The sequence below is a fragment of the Chanos chanos genome, chromosome 2, assembly GCF_902362185.1.
Source record: "Chanos chanos chromosome 2, fChaCha1.1, whole genome shotgun sequence".
Lineage (NCBI taxonomy): Eukaryota > Metazoa > Chordata > Actinopteri > Gonorynchiformes > Chanidae > Chanos > Chanos chanos.
Window position 1 is genome coordinate 7216518 of NC_044496.1, and position 22671 is coordinate 7239188.

The 22671-nt window shown below is 40.3% G+C and overlaps 2 protein-coding genes and 1 pseudogene across 2 annotated transcripts; all 3 read right to left on the minus strand.

Moving 5' to 3' along the window:
• Positions 1–588: 588 nt before the first annotated feature.
• On the minus strand, positions 589–9735 carry heatr3 (HEAT repeat containing 3). Its single transcript, XM_030765758.1, has 15 exons — positions 9505–9735; positions 8905–9077; positions 8592–8679; positions 7672–7775; positions 7283–7392; positions 6898–7038; positions 6302–6618; positions 5062–5152; positions 4731–4885; positions 4460–4542; positions 4088–4224; positions 3694–3782; positions 3219–3362; positions 2433–2609; positions 589–1666 (listed from the first exon to the last, which is right to left on the minus strand). The coding sequence occupies exons 1-15, from the start codon at positions 9631–9633 to the stop codon at positions 1553–1555; spliced, it is 2052 nt and encodes a 683-aa protein (XP_030621618.1). The 5' UTR covers positions 9634–9735; the 3' UTR covers positions 589–1552.
• Positions 9736–10216: 481 nt separating this feature from the next.
• cnep1r1 (CTD nuclear envelope phosphatase 1 regulatory subunit 1) lies at positions 10217–12867 on the minus strand. The gene is made up of 6 exons (XM_030766108.1): positions 12813–12867; positions 11889–11960; positions 11686–11759; positions 11451–11560; positions 11285–11339; positions 10217–11049 (listed from the first exon to the last, which is right to left on the minus strand). Exons 1-6 carry the CDS (start codon positions 12835–12837, stop codon positions 11008–11010), a joined length of 378 nt encoding a protein of 125 aa, XP_030621968.1. The 5' UTR covers positions 12838–12867; the 3' UTR covers positions 10217–11007.
• A 1036-nt stretch (positions 12868–13903) lies between these two features.
• LOC115805862 (arylamine N-acetyltransferase, pineal gland isozyme NAT-10-like) lies at positions 13904–16487 on the minus strand (annotated as a pseudogene).
• Between the last annotated feature and the right edge of the window lie 6184 nt (positions 16488–22671).

Sequence of the window (22671 nt, forward strand, 5' to 3'; positions counted from 1 at the left end):
CACAGTGACACTGCGCAGACTCGTGGAAAGGGATTGAACAGGGCGAGGAGAGTTGAGGTGTTACGCAAGAGCACAACAGTGTTTCTTGTTACGTAACAGTGCGAGATCAATGAAATAAGATAATTCTAGAATGTATAACGTTTTGCTTTTTAAATTGTAGGCATAAATCACAATGTCCTTTTAATTTAAATATCTACAGTATATAATATAAAATGAAACAAAAAATTCAACATTATCATTGTCCCCGAAACCCGCTAATTGGATTAGATAGTGTGCATTTACAGAACTAAGATTATAGTGGATAGGAATTCTACACCATGAATAGGACTAAAAGGAAAAAACAACGGATAATTTCGGCCCCTGTTACATCAGTCCCTCAGTTTTCTTTAGGGCACATAGAATAACATGATTAAGGAAGAGGCCAAATATTAAGAAGACTGCAGTTATTTTAAAGTGCTTTGTCCAACACTAATTGCTGTCATCGAAGTCTTCAGTGATTTTTTTTTTAACAATCTTTATTACTTTTTCTCATATTCAGCTCAAATAACCAAGTCACAACATCCTGAGGGAGATTTGTGAATTCTTAAAAATGATCAAACCATCAAGGATAAAATAAATGAAAACAACACTCAAATAAATATTTTAAAAGTAAGTGAAATTAAACCTTCAGCGTTGCCTTCATTTTTTTTTGTTTAAAAATGCAGCAGCTAAAATTGCCAAAACCACTACTTAGGACTGTGTCTGAATCTAAAATATGCTTAACACATAATTATTTGAATAGAGGCCTTCCTGTTATGATAAAAAAGCAATTTGATTACATGAAACATCAAAGGAACTCCCTGAACATTTTACTAAAGATAATGTTCAGTCAGTCTTACATGCTGAGACCAAAATTTGTCTTCCAGAACATTAGAGCCAAGGGGAAGATATCTTAAGCTTGATCACAAGTTTTTTGGGGTTTTTTCCCCCCCTCATATAAGAGTTGGTCAACAGAGACAGGAGGGCCAGAACAAACTTGAATGACCTTTGGATAGTAATTTTCCAAGACAACATTAGCCTAAACAACTCGAATTTAGAGAGAGTCATTCAGTGTGTCATGCGTGTTACTCGTGTTTGGAATCATAACAAGACAGGAAGGCTTCAGTTACACTTGACCAGATCATTCCCACAGCTTTGTAAAGTACAAAAACTTCTGATTTGTTGCAAAAATCCAACTGGTCAACAACAGAGGTCAATCACAACAGATATTTGTGCTTTAATTCTTTAAAGCATAGAAATCCTTGTCCGTTACAAATATGCATTGCAGTATGAATTCATGCCAAAACTCTCTTTCCTATGAATTTCATAATACAGCCAATACAGCTATATGGCTAAAATGGTACAGCTATATGGCATATTGGCATTTTTATGGAAGAGAGAATTTAGAGAGAATAAATCAGCCAAATGACAGTCAGTCCAGTACACGAGTGTTGCTGGTGTGGTCAGTTAGCCTCTTGTCTTTTATCATTAGCCACTCTGTTCGCTCCACAGAGGTGAAGTCTGGCTTTCACAGTCATTTCCTCTCCAGAGTCTCTAGGTAGCCGATGAACCTCTTCAGGTTGATTCTGATGTTGTCCAGCACACACAGCTGATCTGGGCTATACTTCCCTCTGCCCTCTTTGCGTAGCTACAAATGAGAGAGAAAAAAATATTACATACTACAAGTTAGTAAACTGGCCTGTTATTTATTTTTCCCAAAGGGAAGCCGACACATGATAAGTAATAGGTTAGAAATGCAACTGTAAATAAAAGTGAAATGAACAAAAAAAGAAAAAGAAAAAAACCAAGGGTTTTTGCGCATACTTTTCTAAATTAAATGTAACAGGTCCTTAATCTATTGCTTACTATAGACTAATAACTTCAATATAATGTTTGCTAAGGTAGGAATCTGCAATATAATAAGTATATCAGGCTGGGGTGAAACTATTCCTTCATAAGGCAGTGATGCAGGTTCCAGTTTCACACTCAGATCATTTGACTGTGTAAAAGAGTGGTTGTACTGGGGCCTAAGCCTGCCATCTAAAGGCCTGGCGCTCGACAGGGGAGCCATATTCATTTCTAAAAGCATAACAGAATTACTGTAGAGTGGAGTAATGAAACCGTGGACGCCTTTGAACAGAGCACACAATTGAGGATAATCTCATAATAAGAACTGATGATTGTTTTGGCGTTTATACTGATGTCAGTGCTGTGCGCAGACGCCCATATATGAGTGTGCTTTTGTGTGAAAAATTCCCAGCCTGGGAAAAAAAAACTGTGTTACGGTCCAGATGATACAGTCATAGGGATATATTCTTTATATCTTTCAACACGCCCTGAAACACACACCGATGGCTTACTGCAATAGTACTTGCTGTGTACAGATTTAAAAGAGCTCATCATTTTGTTGGTACCTTGGACTTAAACACGGGTTGTAGAGTCTTCAGTGCACCAAGCAGACCAATGTTTCTGGCGGCATTTTCAGCCTCCTCTCCGTCCGCGAACACATCAAACAGAGCATCCAGCGCCTCTCCACAAACCACCAGGTTAGGGTCCTTAGACGCTACATTGAGTAAAGCATTCCCCAACATCTGCCATGGGAGATCACACATTCAGCACAAAAATAAAATACACCCAACAGGAGTTCCCAGCAGGGTTAGTGAGGGGAAAGTGTCCTGCAGAGATTGGAAGAGAATTTTAAAAATGCCATACGACTACCAAGTACTAAGAATTTTAAAAATGACATACTTTTACCAAAATTCTAGGAATTGTAAAAATGACACACTTTTACCAAAATATCTAAGAATTTTAAAAATGACACACTTTTACCAAGTTCTAAGAAACAGACTGGGGGTAGTCCAGTCACATTTTGAAGAGACAGCAAGTTCTACTCGCTAAGCTCACAACACCAGTCATTGTCCATGCAATAGAACCATTAACGTACCAAGAAAATGTTAATACTGATACATCTCTTTGCGTATTCAATAACGAGTTATTTCCAAGAATTAGGAAAGCTTCAACAGCTTTACAGCCTAATGCTATTCGACAGGCCTCTTCGGTGAGGCAACTTTCTCATTTGAAATTAAACTGATTTGCAAGGCGAAACTCTAGACGTAAAATTTAATTTGAGAGGGTCTGATGCAAGACGTCGCCTCGTTGGTAAAAAAACCTAACTCCTTTGATGTCGGTAATTGAATTACCTGCAACGTGTCAGCTGAGCCCCTTTCCTTGGCCAGAGTGCTGCCAGTGATGCCTAGTATTCCCAAAGCATTTACTCTCACGCTGACAGTCTGACACTGTGTGGCCGCCTCACACACACTCATCAGCTGCTGAGGACCCATACACTGAGAAATACAGTCATAGAGCACAAGGTCATAATAATATCTTTTGCCTCACATTAACTAATTTCCATTCCTCCTCTGTTCTGGCATCATGTGGTAACTCTCATGTATTGATCTGCTGTAAAGCTACTTTATGAGAATATATAAGAGGTATACTGGTACAAGAATAAAAAATGAACATTGGTACATAATTAAGAACTGAACATAGAACTGTTTTGCAAAATTCAGAAATAAGCGGAAATAACTTAAACCCATTTACATAAATTAAAGCAAATGAAACTGGTCTAGACCTTATGCCAGATGAAGCAGCTCATTGCTCATGAGGTAAATTCACCTGTGGGATATTTTTGGTGGCCATAATCTGTAGGAGAGAGCGCAGGGCACTGGTAACTGCTTCTAAGAACTCCTCATCCTTAAGAACCTCTGTAAAAAGCAAACAACACGCTCTCATATTCAAGCTAAATAATGCAAATCGATTAATTTAACACACCTATAAACAGACACCTATAAAAGCGCATGTCCAATACTTCTCAGCCACTTCTGCTCTTGACATGCAAATCAGAGTTTTTTTTTGTTTGGTTTTTTTTTTTTAGTGTTACCTCAGAGCTCCTCGTTTAAAGCCCCCCATCATCGAGTCGTACACACAAAGCAATCAGAGTCCCTCTCACACAAGCAGGTGTGTAGGAGTGTGTGTGTGTGTGTGTAAATCTAAGAGGAAGGGGTCTTACCAGCTGTGCTGAAGACCAGTACAGACAGATGCTGTGAGACAGCCTGAAGCCCTGCGGCTCCGCCCAGAGAATCTGTATCCATTGACGACAGGATGTTATGGAGACATGTCAAGGCCCGACACTGCACCCGATACATTCTGGGGATTGGAGAAATTTCGAAGAGAGTATGTTATAAACAGAGTACCTAACTGGATGATTTCTGAGTCTCAGAGTAAAATGAGAGGTAAGTAGTAAGTGAGGAAGTAGTATCAAATTCATGTTGGCATTATATTACATTAATATAACAATGTATAATTTTTTCAAATCACTTGTTCGTGGAAACAAAACATTTGAAACAGACATGCGCTGGGCAAATCTAGCTGAATGAATTACTTTTTCACAAGGCTTTTCCATCCATGGTTCTTGCTACAGACTTCCAGTGCAGCACTGTTGGGAAATTCAGCCTTCTTCAAGACCTTCAACATGAGACACAGGAAAAAAAAAAATAAATCAGCAGGTGACATAACATTAAAGTAAATAAAAATCTACCCAAACATAACGTGAAATCTGCTCTTATAGCATGGTCATCGACACTGAACCAAGCTGAGACACTCTGGGCAAAGATCAGATGAGCACGGTGCTAGTGATGGCTGGACACGGGTACCTTCTGTGGGATGCTGTGGTTGAGCAGGGTTGTGCGGAGCTCAGCAGACAGGCAGAGAGGAGAAAGTAGACTAGAGTTCCCCTCAGCAAGACTGTCAGGGCACATCTCACTCTCATCACTGCTAGACATCTCCTCCCATTCATCATCTGAGGGGTCTGAGCGTGCACACGCACACAGACAAAAAAAAGAGGAAAAAAAAATCAGGACACACACACACACACACACTACAGTAGTATACAGAAGAGGACTCCACTCTGTTGCTCTCCATAATGGACATTCTTCACAAACACAGCCAACTCCCCTCGACACAATGCAAGCCTTGGGCACTCACCGTCAGAGCAACACATGTTGACAATGATCTCTAGAGACGTCTGCTGTGCTGTGAGCAAAGCCGTGGCCTCCCTCAGCTCCTGTCTGCCCCTCTGAATAAAAAAAAAAAACACCACACAGCCTAAACAACCCTGTATATACAGAACCAATATTTCCCCCAGACTAACTGACTGCCAACTTGGTTCTTGGATGATGGTATTAATTCATTTTTTTAACATTTTTTTATTATTCGGTCATTCCATAACATAACTGACGCCATTAGTATCATTAACACATATCTCTGTTTATATTCTTCACATGAAGACGCTGAGTGTTGCAGTAAACCATGTCTGAAATGAGCTAAAACACTGGCCTGTGCTGTTGGAGCATTAACCATAACTCTTTCAGTACACCTGTCGGTGTGTAACATCAAAAAAATAAATAAATAAATAAATGTCCAACGTAACACTGAACATTAAGGGCAGAAACGCCAGACGGGTTTACAAAGATTCACAGCAAAGCTCAGACTGATGGTTACCACTTCAAGTCATCAGGCCGGCAGACACAGCAATGGGGTTATGGACAGGGGGGGTCTCTGCCCCTCCCTTCAATTCCTACAGACTTATTTTGGAGCATCTGCCCTGGTGTCACAAAGGATTAGCACTGTCCTGTTCTGCACCAGCTAAAAGGGACAGATGAGTCAAAGTGATCAGACGGACTGGCCACAGCACTGACTCCAGACACTGTCCTAGGGTGACACCCTGACCACAGCTGAGAAACCCCATCCAATCTCAGCAGCATAATAAATCAAACGCAAGACGACCCTCCCTCACTCCGTTTTTACATGTATGATATCACCGCGATGGACGTCATTTCATTTTTTTAGTGGTGACCTACGCAAACGCGGACTGCTGGACTCCAGGGGCGAGGGGTGGGCAAAGCAGAGCCTTCTCACCGACCCCCTTGTTAGGCAGACTGAACTCTTTATGGGATCAATCAAACTGAGCAAAAGTGGGTAGACACCCCTTGGACCGACACATACTGGTTTGTTACTATTGTGATGATCAGCATGGATTAATTCTGGAGACCAAATATTTCCAAGTACATTCAGTTGGCTACTTCAAATCAGTAATGCAAGCTATATCCGTTCCCATCACGGGGACCTATTTCCAAATCGTCACACATACATAACTTCATAGTGTGATCTTAATACATAATGATTATTTTGAGGATTGAGAGCAGAAAAAAAAAAATGTACTCACAGGTAGAAAGTCAGATATGTCGTTGTTTCTTTTAGCTGTTTTTCCATTAGTCTTTCTCCCTCCGTTGATCTCTACTTCTCCTTCGTCCTCTCCCTCTCCCATCTCTTCGGCCATGGTGTCGTGTGTAGGCTGCTCATCCATGTCCCATGCCCCGGAGGCATCGCCGCTGACCTGATGGGCCTGCTCTGCCTGCCACAGCTCCAGGATGAGCGAGCCAGCATCCAGCTCCAAGCATCGAGACAGCGTGTCCACAAGCGCACTCAGTGTCTGAGTCTGTCGCGCTGAGGGCAGACTGCCCTTCAGATTCCACACACACCCTGGTAAAAAAACGCACAACACAGTAAGTGCCTGAGTGAAAAAAAAACCCCACAAGAGCAGGAATACAAGTAAACAGCCAACGCCATCAGTCTGTTGGCCACTGAGGATTTCTGGGGACCGACGAAAGAAAGGTACCGTACATGGCTGAATAAAACCTGTTTTATGTGTTAGCACAGGTTTATACGACATAAGGTATTTAGAACAATACTGCAAATTGGACATGCAACACTGAAAAAACGATTAAAAAAAAAAAAAGAAAAAGAAAACAGGGCCCTTACCAGCTGCCAGCGTTCTGAGAAGTGTGTATTCCATACTGGACTGTGTAGACAGCAGAACCATCTCCAGTGATTCCAGTGCTGCAGCACTCACACCATCCACCAAATCTGCATTTTCCTCCGTTACTGCATGCAGGCAATGAGCTACACATACACCCACAAACACACAGAGGCAAACGCAGGGGCCAGTGTAGCCCCAACAAATACAGAGAACAGAAATACACTTTAAAAATATATATATATATACGTGTGTGTGTGTGTGTGTGTACATGAACACACACGCACACATATATATACACATGCACACACAGGTGTGTGCGTATTACACAAGACATTTTTTAGATATGCTTTATCAAAAAAGGGAGAGAATCTTGAGCGAGGAACTGACCGGCAGAAATGGCCAGCTCTAAATTGTGAGGATGTCTGCTCAGACACTGCAGCAGCACTTCCAGCAGGCCTTCACGATTAAATACAGACACTGCACAGTTACTGCTCTCACTGAAAAATAAAAAGAAAATACAACCAAATCAGCAAAAAGACATAGTATAAGATTACCGTTAGCTAAGCATTTACTCAGTTAAGAATTCTGTAGTTGAATCTCTGAAGGCACTAAACAAACTATAGACATATTTGATGTTTTTCACGCACTTGTTCTTCAAAGACATTTGTGTTAATCCTGCTGACAAGTAACCAAGAACAATCCAATAAAATTTGGTCAAATAGATAAAAACGTGTGTGTTCGCATGTGTACACCTTCGCTCCCTATGTAGTACTTACCAGAGATTCCACAGCAGGTTCACAGCTTCATTGGCTACATCTTCCACTGTGTGTTTCTTTTCTTTCAGAGGTGGTGTACTGCTGGTCTCAAAGCCACAACAGCACTGTTCAGAAGAGTGAGAGCAAATTTAAAGGAATCTCAACACTGCTGGACGTACACACATACAACTTACTCTGACAGACTTGACATGGCCAAAGAGGAACTGGGCTTCCCTTATTTCTTGTATGAAAAATACGACAATTGATCTGAGAAATTTCTAAAAATCAGTCAAGAACTGATTAATCACTGAACGTATAACTCACTTTGTGAACAACACTAATTCTATAGGTTTTAGCAATAAAACTCAGAGTTGGAACAGCTGTGGATGAAGCTAAACATGCAATGTGTGGATCTATGTAAGGCTCTAATGCTTTCTTTGGGTCAAACTCAACATACATTTTCAGCATTCTATCTGATAAAGATCCATTTTTAGATAGGGAAAAAAAAAAATTCAGGACAATGGATCTCTGTAAGGTTCTAATGCTTTCTCTGGGTCAAACTCAGCATACATTTTTAGCATTCTATCTGATAAAGATCCATTTTTAGATGGGGGAAAAAAATCAGGACAAATACTTTGAGGGTGGAAGCTGGAAGATGATTCCCTCACTTTCCTGCTACCCACTGAACCCAAGATATTTCAGCGTGTTTACATTCAGCCTCTCCATCTTGCTTTCAGAAAACCCCTCCCTTCCCCATCGTCTCATCCACAGGTAGTTACCCCCTATTCTGATGAAGGGGATTCAAAAGCCTGATCAGACTCAAAATCCTGTGTCATCTATCGATGATTCGACGCAAAACCCACCAATATGTTTGGCAAATATCCTCAACCCCATAAATTTCTCAAACTCAACATTAATACAGATAGAATAGGACTTTTCACCTCTTTGAGCAGCATGGTTAGTGGGGTCAAAACATCCTGTTTCACCATGTCTTCACATACTTCAGGTCCTCCACAAGCACTCAGGTTCCTGCAGAAAACACACACACAAACACATGAGTACTGTCATTCAAATGAATCCTTTGGAAAGATTTCGAGACTGTATGCTATATGCGAGCTTGACCGAGAACTGTGTTTGATATAGGAGATGTTTGTCGTGTATAGGAGATGTTTGTTGTCAAGAAAAAAGAAATTCTATTGGGTTGACCAGTTCTAGGAGGTTCAGTCCCAAACAAATGTGCAATGAGTGACACACCTGAGTGCTCCCGTTGCAGTCTCTCTCACAGCCAGGCAGGGGTCCAATAGAAGAGGACCTATCCGGCGTACAGCGTTCCTCTGTAGAAAGGTAGGGATAATCTGGCTCTGCTGTACCACACGTGAGATACTGGCGCATGCATACTCACGTACGTCTGCACATGGGGACTGCAACTACACAGACAAACACAAGCAGTACCAGTCATCGGACGTTTCAGTGTTGTACGCCACCAATAACGTGTGCTTTGGAGAAGCCATGAAGACGTTACAATTTAAGCGACATCTGTTCGACGCAGCACCATTTGCTGATAAGACAAATATCGGTGATATTTCCAATCTACAACCAAAATAAGAACAACCTTTCCGAAAACAGTGGCTAACTTCCCCCCCAAAAAAACCCCAAGCAGATAGGGGCATTTAATGGGTAGCAAAAGGAAACATCATGCTCATTTATACTGTGCAGAAGACTGATTAGCAATAGCTAACAAGAACATCAATGGCGACATGATGCTGATTTCACAGTTTCGTGCTCTACGGTGTAGACATGTTATAAACGGCGATACAACTACTGACACTGTCTGACATCTGCTATTAATCTTACTTTTTCAAGTAGCTCAGCCGCCGGTGAATCAACTTCTTCCTCGACTTCAATCTCTTTAACAGCGGCAACTGGCATTCCATCACGTGAGAACTGCGGTCGTTTGAATTTGTTGTTTTTAGTCTTTCCCATTGTGCGTTAGCTTTAAAGTGCGAATAAAATACGAAATTCAGTGAGCCCTGAGAACTGTAATTCATAAGATAATACTTTGATCTTTCTGCTAGGCTACACCAAGTTGATTACTACTATCGCCATGTGGAAGTTCCCAATTGCCGTAAAGCACGCCGGCAAATCGTAAAGCAGAACGGCTTGATTTACCTATCTTCTAACAAGCAAACTCAGTAATCTATAATTCGTGACAACGCATGGGGAGAATAGCTAATGCTTGGCATCCTCGAAATTTTGGGAATAACCTAGGGTACAAGAAACTGGTAACTTACACCCACGATAATATGCAATGTTAACAGAGTAAACGACGGGAATTTGTGGTCTGGAGTTTAATTATGTTGAGGCAGCTCCTTAAATGAATGTTACCGTATGCAGATTATGCAGGATGCCCCTACACTGACCCTTTATAATCTCCTCATTTCAGAAGGATTTTCCGTGAGTTACAGAGAGCCTCAGAACAGAATGGTTTATTTGAATGAAGTAATTCAAATGATCTTTCACCAGTATCACAACAGATTGCAACTGATAACAATATCTCAGTTTGGCAACAGGGATGTAAACTCTGCAACACAATGACTGACAGTTCCCTTATACGATAAATGACCTGTTTTAATCTTTGCTTTCAAATAACATTTTACAAACTACACAACGCCAACAAAACAGCAGCAAACAATGTAATTAGAAAAGATAATCAGACATTTTGTACATATGTAAAAAGTGACTCCAAGAAAAACACTCCATACTTCCAATATTTATTAAACATGTTTTACAATTAGTTTAAAATAGAAACATCGAAAAAAAGCATATTTATCTAAAATAAGAACATGACGTCAGACAAAGCCAGACCACAGAACTCATGATGAGAAAGTAAAAGTTCTCAAAAACTCCTCAGCAGCAGTGTTTGTGCACAGAGAAAGCTTCTAAAACGGTAAGACGTTGATTTGTTTTCTTTTTCATAAGAAGGATTCTGTTAACCCTTTAATGTCCGTTCATAAATCCCACTCGCGCATCACCAGTCCTAATATGGCAGTGGTTCTCGACTCCAGTCCTAAGGGCCCACTGTCCTGCATGTCTTTGTTTTAACTCTGGACTGACACACCTGATTCCACTGATCGATTAATCATCAAGCTCTTGATTAGTTCAATCAGCTGCGATAATGAAGAGTTAAAACAAAGACGTGCAGGACAGTGGGCCCTCAGGACCAGAGTTGAGAGTCACTGCTATATGGGTTTGAGTTCCTTTTCTGATGAACCTTCAGAAATGATGGTTCATAGCGTACTGAGTGGCAATCCATGTGGAGACTGGGACAATGTTTAAGTCTTCGTCTCCTGTATGGTGCTATTGGATATGCGGCCGTGGTTTCAGAATAAGTTTCCCAGTCTAAAAGAAAACATTGACAAATAAAGTTAAAAAATTGATTTCCGATATCTTCATCAAGTTTTTCCATCTGCCTTGCCTGAACACTGTACTCAAGAATGGACAGTTCACAATCCTCAACACTATTCTTCCATCATATATATATATATATATATATATATATATATATATATGTATAGGAATGAAGTGTCATGGAAATTACCATGTCAAAAAAGGGATGTCATTTACAATAACTTACATCATCACAGGACATGTTGTATTCTGCTAGCACTGTCCGACAGCGGGCTGCAATACTGTTAAAGTGTCAGTTAAGGAAGTAACAAGCTTCATAACAAAAAATCTATGTTTACAAATATTATGCTTCGGTAAACCACATCATGCATCACATATGTTCCAAAGGATACATTGATGGAGCAACGACTCGTTTGTGTATTCCTGCGAAGAACAGACCGATGAGAGTGATACAGCTAATAGTGAAGAAAGGATGATTCCATAAAGACGAGAAGAAGGACACCTGCAAGATTCACCAGAGAGAAACTGATTTATATAATGCATATGATGTCAGAGATTTGCAATGTAAAAAAAAAAAATACAGATTGTGTTACAGACACAATATGTAAACCCGTGTCACTCCCTCACCTTCTGTGTGTCTGGGTCTATTAACCAATTCCAAGCCCCAGTCGCTGTACACACTGACACCACAATCAGTATCACTGGGGGGGGGGGGGAAAAGTTTAAATGGGACATCAGGGGGACATCAGGGACTCTTATTATTCTTGTCAAGTAATCAGCTGTACACATTTCAAGATTATTTCATTAGTTTGCTGGCTAGAGACACTTACTGCGCCACCGGCCTGTTGCAGGCTGCAAACAGGACACATACTCTGTCAGTCTTCTTTCAAAGGCCTTTAAATCTACACATGAAAAAGAGGTGATATTGACAACAATTTAGCACAACTTAATGTTTCACAGCATTTATACCTGTATAATTCCATCGTGTTACTCTTTTGTGGAGGCATGTTTACAGAGAGAAAGCCACTGCAATATATGTAATCTGGAGCTATGTTCCCAAATGCTCTTTAATGTAATGTCAACACCTAAATGAAAGTTCATCTTGATCTTAGTGCAAGACGTATGGAGAACTAAAAAATAACTATGATTTAAAGTCGGTCAAATGGGAAAGCTGAAGTCCAGAAAAAAAACACTGCGTTTCTACAGTCACACACTGCTGTCCAACTAGTGAACAGTGCTTGAATGACGATGGGAATAGACTGAAGACACTGATAAATGGACGGTTCAGAGCACTTTGATGACTGATTATCGGTGAAACGCTTCTGTTAGGCGACAAGCTAACACATACTTGTGTCCTAAGAAACTACGAGCCGAAGCTTTGACGACGGTCAACTTTTGCGAGACACTTCTGGCAAGATCCTTGGGCCATACCAATGTCATACAGACGAATACACCAATGCACAGCAGTAATAACAATGTAATTTTCCGAGACATTCTTTAACCAATATTTGTCAGCTTTCATATGAAGGTTATTGTAAATTGCGTACCCTTCAAAACAAATATGCCAGAAGCTGACTTTCTAGCGAACTACTAGCACGCTAACTAGCACTAGCTGGGCAGTCCTTGTTGCATCACCTTCAACAGTTTCAGTCTGACGATAGGGATGAGCAGATAGCTAATTAAAACTGAAAAGCTATCCTGTTATCAACTTGATAGTAAACTACAATTCATCTGCTAAATGTCACGTAAAGTACCTTCGGCTTGTTCCAGAGAATTCATTGCTTCGACTCTCCGGCCAGCGGTCTTACAATTCAGGCAAGCCTCGCGATGCAAACACAATCCCAACGTGGATTGGTCAAAACCGGAAGCTCAATTTTCATTGGTTGAAAAAAGCACGTTCTTTGGATACATATGTACGCGGAGTAGCGCTTTAGCAGTTGTTTGGATTGGTGGTCATCTTAAATTAATGAAACGAGGTTTAACATATTTGTTCCAAGAGTGTAGACGCAATACGTTAATTTATTTGATAATTTGTCTCGGGTGTTCGTTCTTCATTTTGTCATGTGAAAAGGTTATATTTCCTGTTACTTTTACGTCACATGCAAATTTAAAATCTTGCCATGTGACTGTCAAATGCGAAAGTGTCCAAGAATGCACTAGATTTGAATAAGAGACCCTGCAAATTGTCCAGAGAATTACATATGAGGTGATTAAACTCATTTAAAAAGAAAAAAAAAAACGATTATGAATGTGTAAAGATTCGAGTGTATGTATAAACGACACTGTTGTTGCTGTTCTTACGAATGGGTGCGAATGATAAATGAATACATGTGATGTAAATTCTATTACAGTACCGGATTAGTCTTGCTTCTGCAAAATGATAAAGGCGCCTTTAAGGTTCCAGTTAAGTAGTTGTCAAGTAATGAAATGATCACCTTTGTGGGAACATCGCAGCCTGTTGGTGATAATAACGTGGTTGCTGGGGTTATGAGCATGCATCAGTCTTTCTTCACATAGGAGGGAAAATAACCGTCATTCTTTGTCAAGAAGTCACTGTTTTTACAATTTTCTACTCAAACCTTTAAGACCAGCGATGCAGTGATATTTATTAAATAGGCTGTAGAAAGTTGTGTGAAATCCCCTTATTTAAAGTTACTGTTGTTACAGATGTTAAAGTAGACATTTTAACCACGACTTTGACTTTGTCAGTTCAATATGTTTTTTCTGGTATCTTTGCTAATCCCTCAAATTTAAATTAGAGGCCCATGAACTGTCCGGAGTAAGATATGTGATACATTGATATTATTTTTATTTTAATATATGTGTAGTATTTGCTGTAGAACAATCAGACAGAGTAACTGGCTTCATTGTTAACAGGGACAAGTTTGTTTTTCAACACCACATTAAACTTGTGTCTCAGCACGTTTTCTATCTCACTGTAAGTCCAGCCAATGAGAGCTCTGAACCCAGCTTTTGTCTGCAGGGAGCAGATAGACTTATTGGTGAAAAGTGAGTCTGGACTGGTCTGGAGGTAATGAGTGGTTTCTAGAAAGTGATCTGCTCCACGGGGTATTAAAGAGAAGCAGTAAATCGTCTTTGTCAGGCGCTTGTCGATGAGACTGGAGTTGGCAAAGGCCTCGTTCTGAACCAGTGGCTTTCTGCCAGTTTTCTCCAGAACCCACTTCTCCCCATCATCCAGGAGTTATATGTAGCTGCCAGCTGTTTGGGGCTGGTCTTTGCCAGAGACAAGCTCAAGAGGGTGCCTTGTTTGACACGACACCCCAAAACTCACATCTGCAATGTAAGCCTTGCCATCTATGTCAACTTTGCTGATGAGGTGGGAGTCCACGGGGTTGAACTCATTCTTGATGGTGTTAAAGATTCTAGAGCCCAGCGTTGTGTACTTGTAGCCCATCTCCTGAAGTACCCATGCAAACAGATAATTATTCTCACAACACCAGCTGCCACGGCCACTCCTCACAGTCTTACTGAAGAAGAAGTAGCCCTTTATTTGTCAGACATACGCTGAGCAGTGAGCCGTGAATGCAGCCTCTGCATTTAACCCAACTTTAGTGAGCCAAAGCCGTAGTCAAGACCATTTTTGTCGAGTCCAAGACAAGTCTCAGACCAGGACTAGTCGAGACCAAGTCAAGACTGAGTCCAAAGAGGTGCGAGTCCAAGTCAAGACCAAGTCCAAATGAGAGAGACTGAGTCAAGTGCATAGCCGATGGACGGGCCTGACAGGCCTAGACCCGCCCAAAGATGTATAGGCCCACCAAGTTAGGATGGAATTATTTAATTTAATACTAAAAAATAATGTGTTATTGTTTGTTAAACTGGTTGATAATATAACTAAAACATAATCACAAACGCTCCTGAAATAAAAAACGTGTTCTATTCTTTAATTTGTATAATGCTTGATGGGTTTGACTGTCATCTCTATTAGCCATTTAACTTTGGTTTTGACTGTATAGTTCCAGCGATGTAAACCTTCAACAGGAGCTTGCAGCTGGTTTTCTACCCAACACATTCGCATAGTTTAAGCGCATTCATGAAAATTCAGCTAAGGAAATGTCTGTGCGCGTTTCCATCAGCTGTGTTATGCGGATTAAAAATGTACACTCTCCTCATAGCTGGAGGAGTTGTGAACAGCTGTGGGTTTAACATTGGTCTAGGGCGACTTTAATGGAAATACGTGATAAAATCGCAACAAACCCCTTGTTGATGCGACTAAACCTGTTTCCATCAACCAGTGCCATTTACCCTATGCTAATCACGGGTCTCCAGCGAATAAATTTCGTATGCGACATAAAGATGTGATACGAAGTTTAAGCGTTAATGTGAGTTAAATAGTTGGACTGAAACCCAACTAGTGTTGTGACAGCATTATATTGTGCGTGTGTTGTGACAGGGCATGCGTTTTGCGCTACTTCTGGTTAAAGTGTGCTAGATGAATAAAATATCCGTCAGTATTTTGTGGCTCGCTACATATTCCGTTTCAACGCGAACAAAAAACGGAAGATTGGACTGGCTTGGTTACGGAGTGCGCTACAAGTTGCGATACGGGGTGTCTGACCTGTCATTCAGTTCAGCAGTTCTAAAGAATGCGTAGGCTAGTCATGGACCGTGAGTGAAAGTCGTGCCCGCTCACTTTTGCCGCAAATCAATTTCTGGCCATGCCACTGGACAGAGTCAAGACTGGGACAGAAAAAAATCCTCTTCGAGGCCACTTGTTTACCTGTTTATAATTTTTGTGTGATGCTAGAGACACAGTAGGCCTATATTCTCTTTGAAAACGATGAGCATGGATGCATCGTCAATACCAGTTCTAGATGGATTTTGAATTAATTAAACCTATGCCAGTTTTCTGAACAAGCTCGCATACTTAATGATTTTGTTAGGTTAGGCTAACTGAGAAAAAAAAACCCAAAAACATACTTTTAAAAGGCAGCTTGATTCGGTCGAGACCAAGTGCAATACTTCGCGAGATCAATGGCCAAGACCGATTGCAAATTCCAACGAGACCAAGACAAGCTAAAGGCAATAGAAAAAACAACGTCTGGAGTACTACAGCTCTGCAGTGAGGGCACACACCAGAACAGTTACACACACTATGAGCAGTGGGCAGCCAACTCTTTACACACTGATTAGGGTTGCTGACAGGAGCACTCGGAGGAAACCCACGCAAACCAGGACCTGGGAGGGCCAGGATTTGAACCCAGGGTTTAGTACTATGAGGCAACAGTGATAACCACTGAACCACGTATTGAATATGATAAGTCCATGGTGATTTTTTCTCCTCAGCGATGTTGAGGTTCTCAGATGGGATTGACATAACATGAAGCTTATGTATGGTGCAGAGAGTGTCCAGGTCAGCTTTCAAACAGACCAGTGAAACCTATTCCCTGGAAGTACTCCTTCAGATCCATTCTGTTAGCCTATTGGAAAGCAGAGCAAAGACCCATTTGAAAGAACACCGTATTTTCTCTAAAGTAAAGGATTTCTGACAACTCTGGCCAGATTACTTGCCTTTCTTGATCCTTGGTGAAAACATAAGGCGCTTTCGGACCGAACAGTTCTAGGGTCTCATTTGATAGGAACTACCCCTGGGGAGCTACGTTGTGACCTTGTGTGCCGTGTCGACAATAATTTACAAAGCATGACGTCTGCACTTTTCCTAATTCTGAAACGTAGGCTATGTGAGAGTGAAACACGACATTTAATTAACTAGTACAAATATTTAAAAAATGTGTTTAAAAACTTGGAAGTCGGGTTGTCTGTATTCTGAACAGCACATTTACGATTCAATGTTACTTTCACTTTTAATAGTCTAACATGGAATGGAATGGTCGTTGTATGACATTTTACAAATTGCCTACAGCAGAAAGTATAAGTATTGCATCAAACTTCCAACTCCGTAGATTAAAACAAAAAAACCGACATATCTGAAAACATTAAAAACCAGAATTGAAACGTACCATGCAGATCAAGTCATCCGCTGCAGCCAAGGAAATCACTTCTTTTCTTTAAGTTATGTACGGCGCTCTGGAAAAGCATATAGGTTTGAGCATATAGGCCTATACGTTAAAATGGTACCAGAAAAGTAATGACTGACGATTACAGGTATTTGCAAAAATTGCAGAACTCTGTCAGTAGAGGTCACCAAACACATGCACTTGTTAGAGGGAGCTTGGTTCAGTTTGTAGTGTGCCTGATCGTAAATCGACCCACTCATGGAAAAGTTGCGAAAGCGCCTATGCTGTCTTCCGTTACAAAAGAAGAATCTTGTCAATCTTGCATATCTCATCATAAGACACTGGGGAGTCATTATTGGGGAAAAAAAAACAAAGAAAAGAATCCGGAGTACATTTGCCTTATTATAGCCTACTCGGTGTCTGTAAACTTGACCGTTATGCTCTCGACCCACAGTTTTTAGAGAAAAAATAAATATGTTTGAAATCGCTACCATTTTATACTCCATTTGGAAATACGTCACGTTGTCAGATTATTTGTACTCTTTAAAGGTGTAGGTTTTCATATTGCACGACCAATAAAAGTCCTGTTAAATGTTCATATGTTTATATGGGTTGTGCTTTACGTGAGTTAGAGTACAAACAAACAAAATAAACAACAAACACAGCCAAATTTATGCAGTTGTCAAGACCTGCTACATGGAAAACTCTACTGAACAGGCCTAAATCAGGAATTTAGGAGCAGGGGGGCAGCTTTAAAACATTACTGTGGTGTTACTGTCAGTGACAGCTCCCAACTTTGTGCAGTTACGACAGCTATATCAAAATGCTTATCTACACAATACAGAGAACAGTTGAGGAGTTCCATGAGCCAGCCATGACAGAAAAAGTTGTCCTCTATATGAACCTAAAGTCTTCTTCATTACAAAACATAAACCACACCAAAAGTAATCAGCCTCTGCCACTTATTTAATGATATAGTACCACAAGTTAAAACTATAATTCATTGTTGTACATTATCCCTTATGAGTTCACATACAAAATGACTCATTGCATATTGTTCTGTTCTATTCTATTCTATTCTGTTCTATTCTATTCTCAGAATTCTGTTTGTCAATTCACATTGTAAATAAGGGGTTTATACAAAATCTACATTGTTCTTCATCTTTAAACCACTTAAAATCAACAGAATCCTGCAGTGTTATTCAGGCCCTTAATGAACATCAGCAAAGCAGGCTTGAACAATCTAGGAGAGGAGTGTCATGATTATACATCTCAAACAACTATCTTGTATAAACACTTAAAAAATGCATTAAGATGCTATTTTTGGAAGTTCAGCCCAGTCTGAGGAACTATACTCTGGCCTCCTGAGGTTTGACAATAAGATAATTATGTGATAAAGAAAAGATGGAATAGTTATTGGAATTAGTGTGAAAAATGAAAAATACAAACATGTAGGGATTTTTCAAGTGTTCCATGAAATGATTCACTGACCACAAAATGACACTTAATTGTAGTTTAATAGTTTATTATTGGAGGAATTTAATAAGAGGCAGGATTATAAATCATAGACCTACATCAAATATCAGCTCAGTTTTTTGACACAAGTCTTACAAAAATAATTGTAGAAAATTTACTTGGGGGTTGAAATACTTTCCAAATGTCTGAAAATTGTCTACACCTTGACTTAAGGTCTATAAATAAATATATAGACAGGCAGATAGATAGACAGCTCGCTAGCTAGATAGATAGATAATCTTGGCAAGGCAGAAAGGTTCTTACTGGCACATGTACAGGTTGAGATTTGGACTCCTGCTCAATATATCTGCCAATTCACGTCAGCAGAACAGAAGTTTACACCTTCAGAGGATAATGCTCGTTATACAAAAGCATGAGCGATTATCTGAACTAAAAATGGTTCACACAAAATCAGTGGAGCAGGTGCAGCACATACTGTAATTAATTAATTAATTAATTTACAGAAACTGCATTTTACAACAATATCATTTTTTTTTCTCAGTGATGAGTATTTGATTGTAAAAGTACTGTATTGAAGTGCAATTTGAAGTGCAATAGCATGGTCCCTGCTATTTACTGGTTTTTGTTTGAGTTAGTTATTACAAAATATATTCTCTTTTTGTCATGTTTTTGCGGAGTGTAGTTCTTTTTTTTTTTTTTTGGCCATGTGGTGTCCTCAGTCTTTGTTTTTGTATGTCACATGTTTAGTTACCCTGTTCTCATTGTTGATTGTTTTCACCGGTGTCTTGTTTGTCTGTCTATTTACGCCCTCTGTTTAGTTCTTTGGTCAGTGTTGAGTTGTTACCCTAGGTGCAATTCCTGATCAAGCTTTGTAGTAAGCTCTTTGATCTATTTTGCTTTTCTTGGATTGTTCCCAGTTGCCGACCCTCTGTTTTGCCTGTTACTGGATTAAGATTCTGCCTACTGTTCTTTTTGATTTGTTTGCCAGAAAAATCTCTGTTTACTGGTTTTCACGTCCACTTGGAACTGTTTTCTGCATTTGGGTCTGGCACTTTGTGCCGCACAGTTAAGGCACTGGGCTTCCAACCCAGAGCCTCGGGTTTGATTCCCAGGTTTAACATTACACTTTCCTTGAGAAGGAAATCATTCTAATTTTACGTATGTAAATGTATTTTACGTGGAAATCAAAGTAGTTTCATATACTGTATAAAGAAAGAGTTGTTAATAATTTTGTAAAAAAGCATGGGGGCAAAGGTACCAGTCAAAAACCATAAAATGCCTATGGCAGAATTAACATGTAAAAACATAAAACAAAGCTAATTTTCTGTGTATTACATTCTGAAGACTTTACACTGTAAAAAACATATTCTACATTAATTAAAAATGAATTATACATTAATTTTATAGGTGTTTTTGGCACCCTTGCAATCATGCTTTTGATTGTTTCACTTGTAAATAAATGCAACCTTTTGTAATAAATGAAGGATCTCAGTCATACAAATTCCCTAAAAATGAGTGGTCAGGTTTTGATAATCATACAAAGAGCTTTTTTGTGTACTCATAAAATGGTTCACTTACATGCATCACTGAGCAAACTGAAGAACCTGTTGTGTGTCAAAACTGCTGATGACTGAGTGAGCGCACACACACATGCACTCAGACACTCAGACACACATCATTTTTCTCAAAGACAAACCATTTCTCTCAAACCAACACACATCACTGTTGTTTTGTGCTTATATATAGATTTTTTTTTCGTTCTTCATTCAACAATTTTGCCATTTTGTGGGCCATCATTTTTTTTACTCTCTCTCTTCTTTTCCAGAGTATGTTTGTCTTTCTTTTTTAGATTCTTCATGAGGGTTGTTCGTTATGTTTTGTTTTGTTTTGTTTCAGTGGCACCTTGATGCCACAGCACAGAATGTTGAGACAGACAGATGATGCACTAACTGTGTCAAAGTACACCAGAACACATTCCTTCGTCATGCGGCATGTCACCTTGGGTGGAAGAGGATGTCTGATACTCCGTAATTCTGTGTGGACTGTATTTTCGCTGCTTTTAAACTGAAGAAATGCCTGAACAGTGCAACGTGCCTTGTCAGCTGTGAGACATAGAAAGAGGCAGTGCTGCAGAGACAAAAGGGTAATGAACACTCTTTCATTTAGTTTTATTCACACATTGTTATGGTTAATAAAAAGGTACTGTAGAAAAACTTTAGATTAACTGCTGTCAGGCAGCAATTGGAAAAGAGATACTTGAGCTGTTAATTCTTTCACAAATTGTGAGATTCACAATTGCACAGATTCTTACCATATCCCTGTCTCTCTCTCTCTCCCTCTCTCTCTCTCTTTCTTTCTCTCTCTCTCTCTCATGCTCAAGACACTGTCACACCTCCCAAGAGTGATTCACAATAGCTAGGATTCCCTGCATTGTCACCTCATCATGCACAACACAGACCATGATCAACGAGTTATCATAGCGGCATCCACACCTCACTTCCCACATAAGAATCTATTGCCAGTCAGGTTGGATCCATAAAATAAAAATGAGCCCACCTGACATTGTCAAATAGTTTCACACTCGACATAGTTTTGCATATTAACTTACAACAAACCCCAAAACCAAAAATGTGCTATGGAGCTTTAGTCAGTTAAGAACCACGTTTAGCAATTTCAGATTCATTTGTCATGATGGTGTCCCCATGTTTGGTGTTTCTAAAAAGCATATAATGTAGCAGAACCGATTATGTCTGTGTTATTTGACAACTTCTCAGTCAGAGAAAGTTATTTAAAAATAGTGTTCCAAAGAACACTTCTCCAGCTTTGAGCAGCATCTTCTCCCTCTAAGCAGAGATAACAGAGGGGCGACAGCAACTTCACCCCCCACTTTTGAATCAAATAATAAGCCAACACCTTGTGATCCTTATCAGCTTTCAAGCGATATTTAGCATGTCAGCTTGTGTCACCCTCAGCTTGTGTCCTCCTGCCTGTCTGTGTGAAGAATTGGTCCGGTTTTATCATTTCAGAAGGTCCACGTGCTGAAGCCTCCTCTAGTTCTGAAATAAAGTCTCCATTGTGGTATCCCAAAACCCACTGAAGAGTCAACTCCACATTGTCTGTGACTCCCTTAATAACTCTGGAGTCTTGCAACTGGTCATGGCTAGATCTGGTTCCACTTTGGCAACCAGTATGGTCCCCCAAAGATCCACAACCTCTCTCCTGGACCAACGACCCTTCCCGGCACTGTAACACTGCTCGCCGATTCCCAGAGTGCCCCTCAATATACACCATCTTCCATGTAGGAAAGTCAGGCCTCTTCAGATATCATAGCCAACACGGCTGCTAACACTGTTCCACTTGGGCCCCTGACTGAGGAATATTCTGTGGCCTCGTTTCTCAAGTTGGTTGTGCATTAAGCCTCTTTCCTGCAGCTGAAGACAGATGAAGATAAGACCAACCTGTTGATCTAGGCTCTGACCTTAGGTCCTAGAATCTGGGCTGTCAGCTACCTCAACAGTTATATGCTATTCTTTGACGACCTGTATCAAGCTCTCAAGCCCCTTACCAACTATCTGACTACAATCACAACATTAACAATGAGGAAACACCAAGAGGGATCTACAGAACTCGAAGGTATTACCTAGATGCCCTTGTCAACATTTACTGTCAGAATTGCTACCCCAAGGATTACAAGCAGGTTCTGCAAACTGCTTTCTTGCAGAAGGTATATGCTGATATGAAGTGTATTGTCACTGGGTAAGCTAAAGGAGTACTTATACCACTCCCTCTGGTGGTGGACACTGCAGAGTACATTTGGCAAAACTGTTGCAGTAAGAAATAACAACACCAAAGCAACCACAGGTGATTGCTGTTAATGCTGTAACAATGGAGCTGACCAGACAGCAGCCTTTCCTCGAAGCCAAGGCAGCTATCAGGGCTCCCAGGCCACCTTGAGCAAAATAGATGGACTCAGCCTATCAAATACAGTAAGCCTTGCTCACTGCAGCACAAGCAGTCAAGGCCACCCAGTGTCATGGACATAGAAGCCTTTCTAGATATGTGAGCAAAAGCCTCCCTCATGACCAACTTGCTCCTCAGTGAGCACCATAGCCAGACACATGTCCAAGGTCAACCACTGCAGCATTAAATCAGTGATCTGAAT

Excerpts from the sequence above, each read along its gene's own strand:
- heatr3 (XM_030765758.1), bottom strand. The coding sequence starts at position 9,633 with ATGGGAAAGACTAAAAACAACAAATTCAAACGACCGCAGTTCTCACGT. Across the intron at positions 7,039-7,282 it reads AGAGCTGGCCATTTCTGCCG|CTCATTGCCTGCATGCAGTA; the intron begins GTCAGTTCCTCG and ends GTGTATGTGTAG. Across the intron at positions 4,543-4,730 it reads ACCACAGCATCCCACAGAAG|GTCTTGAAGAAGGCTGAATT; the intron begins GTACCCGTGTCC and ends CTCATGTTGAAG.
- cnep1r1 (XM_030766108.1), bottom strand. The coding sequence starts at position 12,837 with ATGAATTCTCTGGAACAAGCCGAAG. Across the intron at positions 11,760-11,888 it reads TGCAACAGGCCGGTGGCGCA|TGATACTGATTGTGGTGTCA; the intron begins GTAAGTGTCTCT and ends CCCCCCCCCCAG. Across the intron at positions 11,340-11,450 it reads CGAGTCGTTGCTCCATCAAT|TATTGCAGCCCGCTGTCGGA; the intron begins GTATCCTTTGGA and ends ACACTTTAACAG.